Source organism: Macrotis lagotis, chromosome 1 (genome assembly GCF_037893015.1).
Source record: "Macrotis lagotis isolate mMagLag1 chromosome 1, bilby.v1.9.chrom.fasta, whole genome shotgun sequence".
Classification (NCBI taxonomy): domain Eukaryota; kingdom Metazoa; phylum Chordata; class Mammalia; order Peramelemorphia; family Peramelidae; genus Macrotis; species Macrotis lagotis.
In genome coordinates this window covers 725,977,185-725,994,228 of record NC_133658.1, presented here as the reverse complement: position 1 = coordinate 725,994,228, position 17,044 = coordinate 725,977,185, and the positions used below count along the sequence as shown (strand labels likewise).

The following is a 17,044-nucleotide window of genomic DNA, read 5'->3' as shown; positions in this document are numbered from 1 at the left end:
ACTCATGGATAGGTATAAAAAGACTAAAAAACAATTGCAGCTTTTCCACTAACAATTATTGCAAGGGATGAAATGGAAGAAAAATATTAGGAAGATATTGCTGACCTTGCAGATTAAAACAGCACATTAATATGCAGAGATTGTAGTGAAAACAATGAAAGAAATGATTCAGGAACAAGGGAATGAGGCAGGAAAAGTCTTGGAGCCTACACAGGAGCATTATTTCTATACATCATCTATTCTTCCTCTTGAGGAAAGTTATTCACATAGTGAACTAAAAATTTATCACAAAATGTGAGATTTGTTATATTTTAGTGGACTAGAAACAACTTCTTTGTCAGTCTCTCCTGAATTTGCTGTCTGTGTTGTGTATTATGTCCATTAACCTGTTGGAACAAAGATCTTAATTAATATAAAGGTAAGAAATTGAATAACGATGAGGAGATACTATTGTGTGAAGTTAATGCGATTCCAACTTAATTAAATGAGTTTTTTAGTGCTAAAAGTGGAAAATGAATGGATGAAAGGAAATAGATTCTAATAATTTTATAAGAAAATATAAATGAATTTTAATCAGTTTTTTATTTAAATCAAAATCAGCCTCATTTAATAAATATCCTTTTGATCCTCCATACCTAGCACAGTTCCTGGCACATAGTCTATTTGTAATAAATGCTTATTGGTTTTCCATGATAAGACTATAGAAGAATCTAGAAATCACCCCAACCAGCAAACATTGATCTTGCTAAGGGAAGAAATGTGACAGGGTGCTATAGGGAAAGGATGGTGGAAGATTGTGGGCAATGTTGCTTCACAAAACAATGAGAAGGAATGGAGAGAGAAGCAGGATTAATGAAGCTATCACTAGAGCCTTAATAAGCCACAATAAATAACAAAAAAGATTTTTAAAATGGAAAAATTTAGAGAGATTTTAATAATATTTTAATAATAATTTTTTTTAGTATTGTGGATGGTGAAGTCCAAACTTAATTTTTTTTATTTTTAGTTTTTTAGTTTTTGCAAGGCAATGGGGTTAAGTGGCTTGCCCAAGGCCACACAGCTAGATAATTATTAAGTGTCCGAGGCCAGATTTGAACTCAGGTACTCCTGACTCCAGGGCCGATGTTCTATCCACTGTGCCACCTAGCCGCCGCTCCCCCCAACTTAATTTTGATCCATTCATACTTTAAAATGAGGTTCTTCAGTTTCCAATTGGTTCTGGATCTTTATCTCCTTGGCCCAGTATTGCATATGATTTTTATTGCATTGTGATCTGAGAAAGATATATTCACTATTTCTGCCTTTCTGCAGTTGATCATTAGGTTTTTATGCCCTAGTACTTGGTGAATTTTTGTATAAGTACCATATACTGCAGAGAAAAAGGTATATTCCTTTCTATCCCCATTCACTTTCCTCTATAAGTGTATATCTAGTTTTTCTGACAATTTATTTACCTCCTTAACTTCTTCCTTGTTTATTTTATGATTCGATTTATGTAGATATGAGAGAGGGAGGTTGAGGTCTCCCCACTAGTAGAGTTTTGCTGTATATGTCTTCCTGTAGTTCTGTCAGCTTCTCCTCTAAGAATTTGGATGCTATCCCATTGGGTGCATATCTATTCAGTATTGAAATCTCTTTATTGTCTATGGTACCTTTTAGGAGGATATAGTTTCCTTCCTTATCTCTTTTAACGCTATCTATTTTTGCAGCTGCTTTGTCCGAGATAAGGCCAAACTTAATTTTAACATGAAACTTAATTGTTATGAATATATAGAAAAGGTAGCCAGACGAAATCTAGTACATAAAGAGGTCTGTGCTATAGGTGTCACGATGTTGAGAGCATTAAATAATTTCTGAAGGCATATGAAAGAAAGGACTAAAAACCATTATCATTATTATTATTATCCAAAAAGAAATTTTGATGAATATTTATTAACTTTGCTTAATGTGTATTATTAAATATATTTGTTAAATATTTGTGAATTTATTACAAAATTAGGAAAAAAAGAAGCAACTGTGAAAATATCAGTAATTATACTTTTTCCAAATTTCTATTTATACAAAATTTTCATGAGAATCTGTTATACATTTTGGGTCCTTTATTTGAATTTATTAAAAAGGGGCAAGTATAAATTTTTAGAGGAGTGGGTCAGCATGGTGGGGTTGAGGGATGGACAAGTCTTAGGAAAAATCTTGGATTAGAATACTTCTGCAAGGGTGACATACAATTTTTTCCTTTTCTGTTTTTTTTTTTTTTTTTTTTGAGGCAACCAAAGTTAAATGACTTGCTCAGGTTCTTATAGCTAGTTACTGTCTGAATCCTGACTTGAACTAAGGTCAAAGCTGACTCCAGGGCCTGTGCATTTATCAGATTTGCCTGCTGCCCCCTCCCCTCTTCCTTTGGGCAATTTTCAAAAAAGGAAATTTTATTATTATTTTCTTTTGTCTTTTCTCTACAGACATTCCAAATATATTATTCCTATTTCTTTACAGAGAACCTATCTTTATAACAAGGGTAACAATTAGGAAACACGTGGTTCACCTTAAGTAACCTATTGAACCAATTTGATTGTCATATGCTGTATGCCATACCTGTAATCAATCTCCTTTGCAAAGAAGCAGGGTAAACTATTTCTTATATCTTTGGAGCCAAATTTGAGGCATTATACTTTTTTTCAGCATTCATTTTTGATTGTATATTGTTTTTCTTGGTTATTTCCCTTTTTTAACAGTTTGAATATATTTTCTATGCTTCTCTGTATTCTTCATATCATTTTCTTAATGTTACTGTATCAGAATTTATTTCACCATTCTCCGTTCACCATTCGCCATTTCAGTTTGTGTTTTGTTTCTATTTTTTTTCCACACAAAAGCTATTAAAAATATGTTGGTGTACATGGGATCTTTCTGTCTGACTTTTTGTTTGAGGGGATAAAGCTTTGGACTTAAGTGGGATCCTTTATCAAAAACTTCAACATTTTAGTTATTTTTAAAGCTTAATTCTAAATTTTTCTTTAAAATGGCACTGAATTTTAAGCTCCATCAACTGTTTATTACTATGTGTTGTCTTTCCACAGGCTCTATAGATTTGATTATTACTAGTTTTGGTCATTATTGCCTATTTTCTGGGGGGTAGAGTGAAATCTCATAGTTGTCTTAGTTTATATTTTTCTTATTAGTTGTGATTTGGAGCATTATTTGTTTTTTTTTTTTTAGAAAGATTTTATTTACTTTCAGTTTTGCCATTTTCCCCCTATTCTTGCTTCCCTTCTCCCACCCTCCCCACAGAAGGAAGTCTGTTAGTCTTTGCATTGTTTCCATGGTATATACATTGATCTAAGTTGAATAAGATGAGAGAGAAATCATATCCTTAAGGAAGAAAAAGTATAAGAGAGAGCAAAATTACATAATAACGGGTTTTTTTTTCTGAAATAGAAGGTAATAGTCTTTGGTCTTTGTTCAAACTCCACAATTCTTTCTCTGGATACAGATGGTATTCTCCATCGCAGATACCCTAAAATTGTCCCTGACTGTTGCACTGATGGAATGAGCAAGTCCATGAAAGCTGATCACCTGCATGTTGCTTTTAGGGTATACAATGTTTTTCTGGTTCTGCTCATCTTGCTCAGCATCAGTTCATGCAGATCCCTCCAAGGAGCATTATTTCTTATGTTAATACTTTACAATTTCTTTTGAGAGTATTTGTTAATATCTGAGAACATTATCCCACATTGAATGTTATTTGTTCTGGATAGTGTGGAGACAAAAACAGTTAGATTACTGATAGATATGAAAAGTGAGAGAGAAAGAATAATGTACTATCAAGATTTTGAACTTGAAAAGATCCAGAAGGTAATAGTAATTTGCATTTATATAAAATGTAAAATGTTTAATTACATAATGACTTTTTAATAAAGCACTTTACTTCAATCTCATGAAATAAATAAAAAATAATACGCTTATTTATAGATAATGACACTGTAACTCAGCCAATTTATTTCATGATCACACAACTAATAAATATTTAGAAATGGAATGTGAGTTGAGGTCTCTTGGTTCAATGTGCTGGTCATTGCAGGGTTGGTTCAATATTAGGAAAACTAAATTATATGATCATATCAATAGATGCTGAAAAAGCTTTTGACAAAATACAGCACCCATTCCTACTAAAAACACTAGAAAGTGTAGGAATAAATGGACTATTCCTTAGAATAATTAGCAGTATCTATCAGAAACCTTCTGAAAGCATTATATTCAATGGGGAGAGGCTAGAGGCATTCCCAGTAAGATCAGGGGTGAAACAAGGGTGCCCATTATCACCGCTACTGTTCAATATTGTATTAGAAATGTTAGGTTCAGCAATTAGAGAAGAAAAAGAAATTGAAGGAATTAGAATTGGGAAGGAAGAAGCAAAACTCTCACTCTTTGCAGATGACATGATGGTCTACCTAAAGAATCCCAAGAAATCATTCAAAGAACTACTGAAACAGTTAGCAGTTTTAGCAAAGTTGCAGGATATAAAACAAACCCTCATAAATCCTCAACTTTTCTATATATGTCTAGCAAAATACAGCAAGAAGAGCCAGAAAGAGAAATCCCATTCAAAGTAACCTCAGACAATATAAAATACCTGGGAGTCTATTTGCCAAGACAGACTCAGAATCTTTTTGAAAACAATTATAAAACACTTCTCATACAAATTAAAGCAGATTTAAATAACTGGGCAAATATCAACTGCTCATGGATAGGTAGAGCTAATCTGATAAAAATGACCATTCTACCAAAACTAAACTATGTGTTTAGTGCCCTACTGATCAGAATTCCAAAAAATTACTTTGATGAGTTAGAAAAAGTTGTAAGTAAATTGATATGGAGAAATAAAAAGTTACAAATTTCCAGGGAGTTAATGAAAAAAAGTGCAAAAGAACGGGGCTTAGCCCATGATCTAAAATTATATTATAAAGTATCAGTCATCAAAACTGTTTGGTACTGGCTAAGAAATAGAGTGATGGATCAGTGGAATAGACTAGGTGCAAAAGCAGGAGATGATTATAGTAATCTGCTGTTTGATAAGCCCAAAGAGTCCAGCTGTTGGGATAAAAACTCTCTCTTCGATAAAAACTGCTGGGAAAAATGGAAGTTAGCATGGAAGAAACTTAAATTAAACCAACACCTCACACCCTTTACCAAGATAAGATCCAAATGGTTACAGGACATAGACATAAAAAACAATACTATAAGCAAATTAGAAGATCAAGGACTAGTTTACCTGTCAGATCTATGGAAAGGGGAGCAGTTTATGACTTAAGGAAGAGATGGAGAACATAACCAAAAACAAACGATGATTTTGATTACATTAAATTAAAAAGCTTTTGCATAGATAAAAACCACTGTAACTAAGATCAAAAGAAATGTAGTAAACTGGGAAACAATATTTACAACTAATGATTCTGATAAAGGACTCATTTCTAAAATATACAGAGAACTGAGTCATATTTTTTTTAAAAAAAGCCATTCTCCAGTTGACAAATGGTCAGATGAGATCAAAGCAATCCATAGTCATATGAAAAATAGCTCTAAATCATTACTTATTAGAGAAATGCAAATTAAAGCTTCTCTGAGGTACCACCTCACACCTCTCAGACTGGCCAAGATGACCAGAAAGGTTAATGATCATTGTTGGAAGGTTTGTGGGAAATCTGGGACACTATTGCATTGTTGGTGGAGCTGTGAACTCATCCAACCTTTCTGGAGAGAAATTTGGAACTACGCCCAAAGGGCAACAAAAATGTGCATACCCTTTGACCCAGCAATACCACTACTTGGGTCTGTACCCTGAAGAGATGATGAAAAAAGATGAAAATGGCACTTGTACAAAAATATAGCAGCCCTGCTTGTGGTGGAAAAGAATTGAAAATCAAGTAAATGTCCTTCAATTGGGGAATGGCTTAGCAAACTATGGTATATGTATGTCATGGAACACTGTTGTTCTATTGGAAACCAGGAGGGATGGGATTTCAGGGAAGCCTGGAGGGATTTGCATGAACTGATGCTGAATGAGTTAAGCAGAACCAGGAAAAACACTGTATACCCTAACAGTAACATGGGGGTGATCATCAACCCTGATGGACTTGCTCATTCCATCAGTGCAACTATCAGGGTCAATTTTGAGCTGTCTGCAATGGAAAATACCATCTATATCCAGATAAAGAATCGTGGAGATAGAACAAAGTTCAAGGACTATTCCTTTTAGAAAAAAATAAAAGCCAGATATCTTATTGTCTGATCTTGTTATCTCTTATACTTTTTGTTTCTTCCTTAAGGATATGATTGCTCTCTCATCACACTCAATCTGGATCAATGTACAACATGGAAACAAAGTAATGACTGACAAATTGCCTTCTTTGGGGGGGTGGGGGAGGGAAGTAAGATTGGGGAAAAATTGTAAAACTCAAAATAAATAAAATATTTAATAAAAAAAGAAAGTACTGTTCATTATGTCATTAGATTGTTTTTTGAACATGCTGATGTTCAATATTCCTTGAATATTCCATGAAAACAATTAGATATTTAAGTCATACTTCTCATTTTTTTTTTTTGAATTCCTATAAAACTCAGAACAGGAGTCATCTTCTTTCTCAAGTTTTCCCTTATCCCACCAGTTCTTATTTTCTTCCCATTTCAGTTTTCCTTGTAGTAATACTTCATTTTATGTTACCTATGTAGTCCTTGAGTAGAATAAGCTCTTTGAGGTTTAGAAATTCTTTTATAAAATAAAAAATAAATCCTTATACTTCCCCAGGCTTTAGCACAGTGCCTAACATATAGTATATGCTTAATAAATGCTTGTTGAACTAAACTATTGATTGCCCATTTTAATGTCTATTTTTGTAGTTTACTGTTTAACAGGAAGATAGGTTTGGGGCTTTAAACTTTAATAATTTGCTATACCAGCATTGTCTGTTGTATTTGATAATATTTTGTTGCCTTTGGTGGTATTTTTGTTTGCATTTGTAGTCTTTATATTGTTGTTTTGACTTTGCTTCTTTTCTCTTACTCATTTCATATAATTCTAGAACTTGTTGAATTTAAGAAGTCTGTAGGACATGTATATGGATATTTAGTTTTGGAGCTTAGGAGAGTGATTAGGGCCATAAAATTTTTTGGGATTCAGTCACGTACACCTGATTTCAAACCTACAAAGCAAAATCAGATGATCATGGAACAAGTGTGAAGAAATGAGACCTGAGACTTTTGGGGAACACTCAGGGTTGGGTGGGTGGGGTGCAGCTTCAGAATAAAGATAAGGAGTCAAATAGTATAATACAAATGACAGGCATAAAGACAAGCATCTCTTTGAAGCCCACTAAAAAGAAGATATTCAGAAATTTAGGAGGAAGTGTGTGACACCAAATATCATAGAAATGTCAAAGATAGGATCAGAAGAAAAGTTTTTAGTCTTAGTCATGGATTTAGAACAGGAGGGAAATTTAGAAGTCAATGTATATACTAATGCCTTCATTTTACAGATTAGAGAATTGAAATCCAAACAGGGAGAGTGAGTTGCTTTAAGTACAAAAGGGAGTAATAAGCGGCAGAACCAGGATTGAACTAATATTTTCTGTCTATAAATTCATTACTTTTTCTACTGTATCACATTATCTTTCAGTGGGAATATATTTGGTAGTCTCTACCAACTAGATTTCAGTAGAAGTGGTAGGAGCTGAAGATTGATTACAAATTACTGAGGAGAGATTAAGTGAGAATAATGTTAGCAACTTTTTTTTCCTTTTTAATTATTTAAGGCTATGGGGTTAAGTGATTTGCTTGAGTTCACACACTTAGGCAATTAAGAGTTTGAGGTCATATTTGAACTCAGATCCTCCTGATTCCAGGGCCAGTGCTCTTATCCACTGTGCTACCTAGCTGCCCCCATGTTAACAACTTTTAATAGATTTTACTAGCTTTTATATATTTAAACTTTTATGAAAAAGTGAGAAAGTACTAAGATATATAAAGATGTACATATATATTTATACTTTTATGAGAAAGGGGAGGGAAGTACTAAGAGATATTTTTTGGTCCTGTTACTAATCTCTCTTGGAGAGTGAAGGAATGAAACTTTTTCTTTACCAGTAAAAACAAGGGATTTGAACTAGATAATCTTTTAGGTCTTTTGCCCCATTAAATGCCATATGACCGACCCTCTGGCTTGGCAAAATATGAAAAATTAGAGGAGTAGAAATAAACTTCTTGGAGGATGGTGGCACTTGTGGAATTCATTAGGCAATTCGGCGAGGAATGCATTTCATGTATAGGCAACCTGTGTTAGTAATATAGAGGTGGAAAAGGGTGCAGTTGGTTTAGGAATGGTGAGTGGTCCAACTGGTCACCACCATATAGAATATTTGAAAAGAATTATTTTTGAGGCTAGAAAAATAGTGGCAAAAGAATTTTGTTGTCACCAATAAGAACAGGTTGGCCACAAAAGAGATTTGGAACTAGGTAGTCAGATTAACCAAAATTATTTAAATTTTGGGTAAAACTTTATAAGAATTTTAAAAGAACTTTAATTGAGGTCTTTTGTTTTTATATCACCTGCATTTCCTCATATATCCCTTCCCCTTTCCCTCCTAGAAAACCAGCCTTTATAACAAAGGATGAAAAAGAGGGGGAAAAAAAGTTCAGCAAAGCTCACCAGCATATTGAACAAGTCTGAAATTATATTCAGTGTCGCCCCACATCTGCAACAAGGGTAGGGCTGGGGATGAAATACTGTCTCATATCTCTTCTCTGGGGCCAAGCTTGGTCATTATAATTTTGCAGTCTTCAGTTTCAGTCATTTTGTTTTGTTTTTTCCATTTTCATTATTATAGTCATTGTGTATATTATTTTCTTAGTTCTACTTCACATTGCATCATTTCATTTTATGTCTTCTCATACTTCTTTGTATTTATCATATTAATTATTTCTTATAATAATGTTCTATTGCATCCATATATTCCAACTTTCTTAGTCATTCCTATAGATTAATTTTTATGCACTTCATTGTATCAGTAACATTTCAAATTAATTTAGGCAAATTTTTATAACAGGCAATAGCTATACCCTAATTTTTTTCTGATTGTGTTTTTCTTGAGAGTATTTTATAGGCATACTATTCCCTTTTAATTTCTTTAATGCAACTATGATCATAAAAGAAAACAAAAGGTGGGGGAGGGTGAAGAAGGGAGTAGGGGAGTAATTTTCCTGCTCAGGAGCTGGGAAAATTAATGAAGTTACAGTGGGTTTGTGGTGGGATATGTTTGATAACCTAATATTATTAATGTACAGGAATTATAGGGCAAGATTATATGGGGGTATGTCTATATTGATTTTCTTTGTCCTGTATTATTTAGTTAATAATTTATATGTGAATATACAAAACATACCTGAATTTTTTTTCTTGTTTTAGGGTTGAAAATATTTCAATCATGGCTCATTCAAAGACAAGGGCCAATGATGGAAAAATTACTTATCCTCCTGGCGTCAAAGAGATCTCAGACAAAATATCTAAAGAAGAGATGGTGAGACGGTTAAAGGTTAGTAGTACTGTCTCACTTTTAAAAAAACCACATTCGTTTTTATTTTGTATTTTTGGGACCAGTGATATCATTGATATAAAGAACTTTCTGTGGGCAAAGTCCTACCAGTGCTGATTGGTATCTGTTCTATATCAGAGAATTGCTAAGATCACTGAAGTGTTAAATGACTTGACTATTATGGGTGAGATGGAGGACTTGAACCCTAGCTCTTACTGCTCCAACTTCTTGGTGATCCCACCAGCTCTGTGGACTTAATTATTATGTCTTTGCACATGGCTTCCAGATCTATCCAACCCCAGTTTTATGTTCTCTTACACATTGAATAGGACATATGTTAGATACCTCAAATTCAGGATGTTCAAAACAGAACTCATTATCTTTCCAAAATTTCATCCCTTTTCCAAAGTTCTCTAGGTTCCCACTACGATTCTTCTGGTCACTAAAGTTCTCACCCTTTCTTTCATTCTCAACTACTTTCTTCACATATACAGTGGTCAGATCTCCACAATCTCACTTGGCTATGCCTTCCTATTTCCTCTCACATAGCTCCCACTCTAGTTAGGTCTCATATTATCTCTCACCTGGACTATTGCAGTAGCTTTTTATTTCGTCTCTTTTTCATCTCCTCACTTTAGTCTATCCTCTACATAACTGTCAAATGTGATTTTTCCTAAAATGTAGTATTTCTGACCACATCTTCCCCCAAACTTAATAAACTCAAATGTCTCCCTGTAATACCTGTAGTATAAACTATAAAGGTTGTTTGGCATTTACGGCTCTTTGAAAGTTGGTCTTTTCTATTACCTTCAGATTAGAAAAAAACCCGTTATCTTATTATCTAATTTTACTATCTCATACTTTATTTTTCTTCCTTAAGGATTTGATTTCTCTGTCATCACATTCAACTTAGATCTATGTATACCATGGAAACAATTAAAGACTAACAACAGAATGCCTTCTGTGGGTGGTGGGGGGAGGGAAGCAAGAATGGGGGGAAACTGTAAAACTCAAAATAAATAAAATCTTTCTAAAAAAAAAAGTTGGTCTTTTCCTACCTTTCCATGACTTATTCATTATTCTAAGCTCCATTGTACATTTTTCTGTCTCCTTTTCCCTGTTTGTCCTCTTTGTGTCTCTTCCCACCAAAATTCCTACTTTCTTTTATACTCAGTTTAAGTTAACAACTCCTGTTGGAGATTTTTTCCTCCCCCTTACCCCCAGGGTGTTAGAGCTTTCCCTTCCATAGTTATCTTAAATTTGATTAGTATGTATACACCTTGAACCTGTCTGTCCACATCTACTCCATTACAATGTCAGAGCTCTTTGGAGGCAGGCTATTTGGTATTTATATCCCCCAGCACTTGGCATATAGTCAGTGCTGAATAACTTGTTGATTTATTGCCTCTCTTAGTAACCATTTATGTAAGCTCCTCATATGTATAAAGCACCTTCAAAGCATGAAAAGGATAGGGATATGAAGTATTTGTGTGTATATATCTTTAGGCAGCTAGGTGGTACAGAGAGCTGACTTGAAATCAAGAAGACCTGCATTTGGCTAATTCCCTCAGTCACTTCCTAGTTGTCATACTCTGGGCTTATCTTTAACCTCTATCACCCTCAGTTTCCTCATCCATATACCTACTTTCTAGGGTGGTGGTTGTGAGGATCAAATGAAGTAACGTGTGTGTGTGTGTGTGTGTGTGTGTGTGTGTGTGTGTGTGTGTGTATGGTTTGTAAACCTTAATAATAGTCTTAAAGGATAGCTCATCAACACCACTACTATGACAATGATCACTGCTACCACCAACATCACTGTCATTATTATTATCATATTTCTGGAGCATTTTTTCATTAAAATTAGATTAGTAATCATTTTAGAGTCTCTGATAGTCTCTACTACTTAATCTGGGCTTGCTGAAAAGATTGAATTGAAAAGTAAAGAGCAGTGCCTTACATCTGTGTGGTGTATATAGATATATATAATGCAGTATTGAGATTTGCATACATTGTATATGCATAATGGCAACTAGCATTAAGTGGTCTTTTTAAGAAAGCATTGAGTAGATTTAACATGCTAGCCTACTTAATTTATCAACATCTGAGTATTTTAGAAAAAACATTTCTAAAGTTTTTTCAATAGAGCTAAATATTGAAACTTGTTTATTTACCTTTTCCTTATGTTACATAAAGCCAATCCATTGAAACTGCTAAAAAGAAGAGTCAAGTAGTTCTTGATTTACTTTCATGTTAATTTTATTCTTCAGAATGATGTGAAGTTTGGCTATTACTGATATAGTTTTATAGTTGATTTTGACCAGAGTAAGAAACCTCAAGAATAAGTGAACATGCTGTCATAGAGTTTGACAGGGAAATGCCAGATAGTGTTTGATGCCTTGCTCCCTAGATGTGAACAGATTTCTTAATTCAGAGAGAAAAAAATAAATAGGATTCCATGCTCTAAGATTAGATATAGCAGATAAGTTTAAAAGAGAATAGGAGGGGCGGCTAGGTGGCATAGTGGATAGAGCACTGGCCCTGGAGTCAGGAAGATCTGAGTTCAAATATGACCTCAAACTCTTAATTGCCTAAGTGTGTGAACTCAAGCAAATCACTTAACCCTATTGTCTTAAATAATTAAAAAGGCAAAAAAGTCAGAAGTGCCTGAATTCAAATCCGCCCTCAGACCCTTAATAATTACCTGTGTGGCCTGTTTACAAAAGTATCAATGGTTTTTTTTATTAAAATAAGAAAATGGAAATCTATAAAGCTACTAATGCAATTGTCCAGGAACCTAATTTATTACTTATAGTTTAAAGATATATGTAGAGTCAGGAAGATCTGTGCTTGAATCATGCCTCAGATACTAACTTTATGACCCTGGACAAGTTATTAAATCTTTCTAAGTCTTAGTTTTCTCACCTATTAAATGAGGGTATTAAACTTAATAAAGTGCATGATCTCTTGCAGATAGAAATCTACCTTCTGACTAATCCAATTAAGAGGTAAGATAGGTAACTGAAGATGAATATTAAGTAGCACATTCTTGTAAGAATAGTATCAGTAGTATTCAAGCTGACAATGAGGTACAGCTGGGGTGAGAATTTTTAAAGCTATGTTGGGTACAATAGGATGATCAAGTGGGGAGTTGCATGAAGATTGATAAAAAAGATTTCAAAGCTGATGTAAAGAAGGCAAAACTGATCCCATGCTATGATTGGGGAGCTGCCACTGAAGAGAATTACGTTTTAATTAATTTATTTTTTTGACTGTCAATTGCTTTTTCAGTAAAATGAGAATTGGACAGAATAATCTTAAAAGCTTCTTCCAACTCAAAATTTGATTGTATGATCAAGCTTTGTTATTTTCCCAGGATGATTTACAGTGACCAAAACTCAGTACTAAATATATACATTCTTGCTATATATATTTATATATAGTAAAATATAGTTATCAAACCATGTGGAAATAATGAAAACAGAATGAAAAAGCATGGATGAGATTGTTATCTTTGCCATTTTTAGGGGTAATTGATCAGATATCGATCCACATGGGAAAGACTGACATGTAATAGCCTATCTTGTTTTACATACATATATATATATTTATATGTATATATATATACATATATATATATGGTATTTATTATATATATAGATATATAAATATATATCCAATGACACTGGAGGGATCTTCACCCTCTTTGACTAAGGTACTAGACTTGAAAGATTGCCTTATGTTCATGCTTTTTAAGTCTATACTATTACTCTTGGAGCTATTTGAGTGCCCTCCTGATAATTCTGTAAGTAGTTAAACTGCTTTTCATCTAAAGAATAACTCTGAAGTAAGTTAGAGACATCTAGTACAAGTTTAGGTCACTTTTGCTTAGGCATAGACTAATGAGTGCATATCTCTTGATATTGTACTTTGTTTGGACTTCTGATAGGGAACTTTCCATGAAGAAGCTTGACTATTCCCTCTAAATTAGCCTTAGAAACTTGCCTTAGAGCATAGATATTGACTTGCCCTTGCTTACATAACTGATATGTGGTTGAGGCAGAATTTTGACCTAGAGTTTTTTGATCCCAGGCCAGCACTTTCTACATTATTCCATTCTATTTTTCAGCCTTGCAATTTATACATTATATGTGTTTGATGAATGTAAGTGAATAATAGTTTGATAAGTTTTTGATTTGCATTTGTAGCACCACCTAGTGGAAACCAAGTGGGGAACCCTTTCCTTTTAAATTGATAGATAGATAGATAGATAGATAGATAGATAGATAGATAGATAGATAGAGTGATTTGAATGTTATGTTCCTTTAGCTATGAGGTTCTCTTGATTCTTCTCCATTAGAATATAGACTCCTTGAGAACAGGGACTGTATTTGCTTCTTTTTTATTTAGCTAGTGATTAGCTTTGTGCCTTATACATAGGCATTTAATAATTGCTGGTTGACTAAATATATACCTTAGAACATTATACCTAACATTCTTAAAATTTAGGTCATTGTAAATAATTATTCTGGGTTTAAATTAGATTAAATGTTTCTATGCCCATAACAAAATTTCTTGTGGATCTCATCCATTTATTTTATTGTGAGGTGATTTTAGAGGAAAATAGTTTTGTGTAGCTCCCCCTCCCCTTTCTCTGCTACATAAAATACATGTTGTATTGGGGCAAAGCAGTGAGCTATTTAAACCAGTGTATTACATTTGTGAGGTCATATGGTATGTGGGGATTGCCCTTTATGACAAAGGAAATGCTCTCTAGGCACACCTACTTTTTTCAGAATATAGATCTGGCATTCATAGATTTCTTTAAATCCTTCTTTTGTCCTTTTAAAAAAATTAGCCCATCGATTTCAGTTTTTTCTTTTTGAATTGATGGTAGAAATGGTAAGCTGGATTATTATATTTTATTTTACAATGCAATATTTTTGCTCCCACTATTTAAGGAGTAAAGATATTAAGATTTAAAATAGTTACATGTTTTAGAGTATGTGCTCAGTATTCACAAAATTAAAGTAATAAAGTTCTTGGTTCCAGAAATAATCATATTAATCAATTTGAAAGATTTTTCTGAAACTTGATTCAAGTTTTGCATCGACTTTTATATTGTTCTTTCAGTATGTATAGGAAAGACCAAATATATTTCATGATTTCCAATCTGGAATAAAATGGGAATAATATATATTGATTGTAAAGCAATGTAATCAGTGTTTTTAGCTAAACTATGTTTTCCTTGAAAAGAACTTTCTTATTTGATTGAGATTTTATTTTTATGTAGATGGTTGTCAAAACTTTCATGGATATGGACCAGGACTCTGAAGAAGAAAAGGAGCTGTATTTAAACCTTGCTTTACACCTTGCTTCAGATTTTTTCCTCAAGCATCCTGATAAAGATGTTCGCTTACTGGTGGCATGCTGTCTTGCTGATATTTTTAGAATTTATGCTCCTGAAGCACCTTATACTTCACCAGACAAACTGAAGGCAAGTATGATATAGTTTAGAAACTTCTTTCCAGATTGATGCCATGTTGTAGCTTTTCATAGGTAAGGTCTTTCTGTTAATAGTTCAGTTGAATCTTTTAATTTAAAAAAAAATTGTCAGCATCAGTAGAGCTAATAGAATTCTGGCCTTTAAGTTTTTAATTAAGTTATAGTGTTAATCTTATTTCTTCTTTTCTCTTCAACTCATGTTTTGAGATTTGATTCTTTGAGAAGCTTTTTTATTGAAACCTAAAGATAAAACTTGTTAGTATAATGCATTACTTCTGTAACTTCAACTAACTCTTAAAATATTTATGGTGAGATAGAAAAATCACCAAAAAATGAATATTTCTGTATGCAAAAATGTCTAGAAAAAATGGAATTATGGTTGAAACTGTGAATTTGTTAGCTTGTATTTTAGAGATAGGAGATAAGGACTGTATCTGTGATTTCATTGTTAGAGGAAACTCTAGCACAGTACTTTCTTTGCCATTTTTATTCTTTGTCTAGAGTAGAGGTCATATAGGAGGCCAGCAGTGGTGGTACAGATAGTGGTGGTACATTGCTGAGTACAATTTAAACTTTATTAAATTTAATTGGGAAAGATTTAACAAAATAAAATGAAAAATACATTAGAACATAGATTATGTTAATAGGTGTTTGTGTAAACTGATGTGTCACTTCCAGGGATCCTTAAGTACAGAATAGTGGCACTGTTTCCATTTCAGTTTGACACCACTGGTCTAGAGCACCAAAAGTTAAGCAGTTTGCTTTCCTATAGTCTTTATGTGTCAGATTTAGAACCAGAATCTAGATTTAACTCAATTTTCTGTAAGATGTTGCTTTTTTTTGAAAAACGTACGTAAGTTTGTGTGTATGTCTGTGTATAAAATATAATAATATCAGTATTTCCCTACTTGGTTGTATCTCCTTCTAAGCTTGTTTCTGCTCTGTTCTTTGTATTTTAAGAAATTTTATTGATGTTCTTTTCTCTTATCACTATTATCATTCTCTCCCATTGCCTTTTCTTGTAAAATTAAATCCTATTTTTTTTTATTTTTAATTTTTGCAAGGCAACAGGATTAAGTGACTTGACAAAGGTTACAGAGCTAGGTAATTGTGAAGGGTCTGAGGCTGGATTTGAACTCAGGTCCTCCTGAGTCCAGGGCCGGTGCTCTAGCCACTGTGCCACCTAGTTGCTCCCTCTATTGTTAACAAAAGTGTAATCAAGCAAATGTGTTTACTTTAATAGTTATAGATATCTCATTCTGCACCATAAAAAAGAAGCTAGTCTCAACATTGATCAGCATTTTTAAGTCTTTCAAAAATTGTTTTCTCTTACAAAGTTGTAGTCATTGCATAAAGAGTTCTCTTGGTTTTTCCTACTTTCATTCTGTATTGGTTTATATAATTCTTCCCAGGTTTCTCTGAATTCATTCCTTTCATCATCTCTTAAAGCACAATAATTTTCTATCACATTTATTTGTCACAATTTGTTGAGCCATTTCCTAATTAAGAGGCATTTATTTGTTTCTAAGTCTTTTCCTGTAATAATAAGTGATGCTATAAATATCTTTAACATGTATCTTTTGTTTCATCCTTTTAGGGTATATACCCAGTAGTGGTATATAGTGTTGAGTCAAAAGGTATTTACAATTTAATGATCTTAGGAGTATGACTCCAGATGTTTTCTAGAATTACTGTACCTATTCATAGTGGCATTGCATTAGTATTTTGATTAGTGCATTAGTATTTCTGTTTTCCCGTAGTCCCTCCAACAATTGTCATTTTCCTGAAAAATCTGATAAGTGTGAAGTAGATCTCAGAGTTGTACTTATTTGCATTTCTCTATTGATTTTTGTTCTGAAGCATTTTTAATATGGTTCTTGATGGTTTTCATTTTCTTCCCCCCAAGACCTTCCTATTAGTATCTTTGATTATCTTTTGGGGAATGACTCTTATTTTGCTAT

General features: G+C 33.3%; 1 protein-coding gene across 10 annotated transcripts in view; it reads left to right on the top strand.

The window, feature by feature from the left end:
- PDS5B (PDS5 cohesin associated factor B) overlaps nucleotides 1-17,044 on the top strand; it is a 249,318-nt gene that overhangs the window by 50,872 nt on the left and 181,402 nt on the right. For 6 of the 10 annotated variants that reach the window (XM_074216063.1, XM_074216059.1, XM_074216067.1 and 3 more), the window contains exons 2-4: nucleotides 8,638-8,755; nucleotides 9,455-9,581; nucleotides 14,872-15,075. In XM_074216063.1, the coding sequence (XP_074072164.1) occupies nucleotides 8,661-8,755; nucleotides 9,455-9,581; nucleotides 14,872-15,075 (426 nt within the window). In that variant the 5' untranslated portion in view covers nucleotides 8,638-8,660. Of the gene's footprint in view, nucleotides 1-2,691; nucleotides 6,381-8,637; nucleotides 8,756-9,454; nucleotides 9,582-13,287; nucleotides 14,481-14,871; nucleotides 15,076-17,044 lie in introns of those variants that run through there. The other 4 variants (XM_074216065.1, XM_074216066.1, XM_074216060.1 and 1 more) reach the window with 3 other exon arrangements.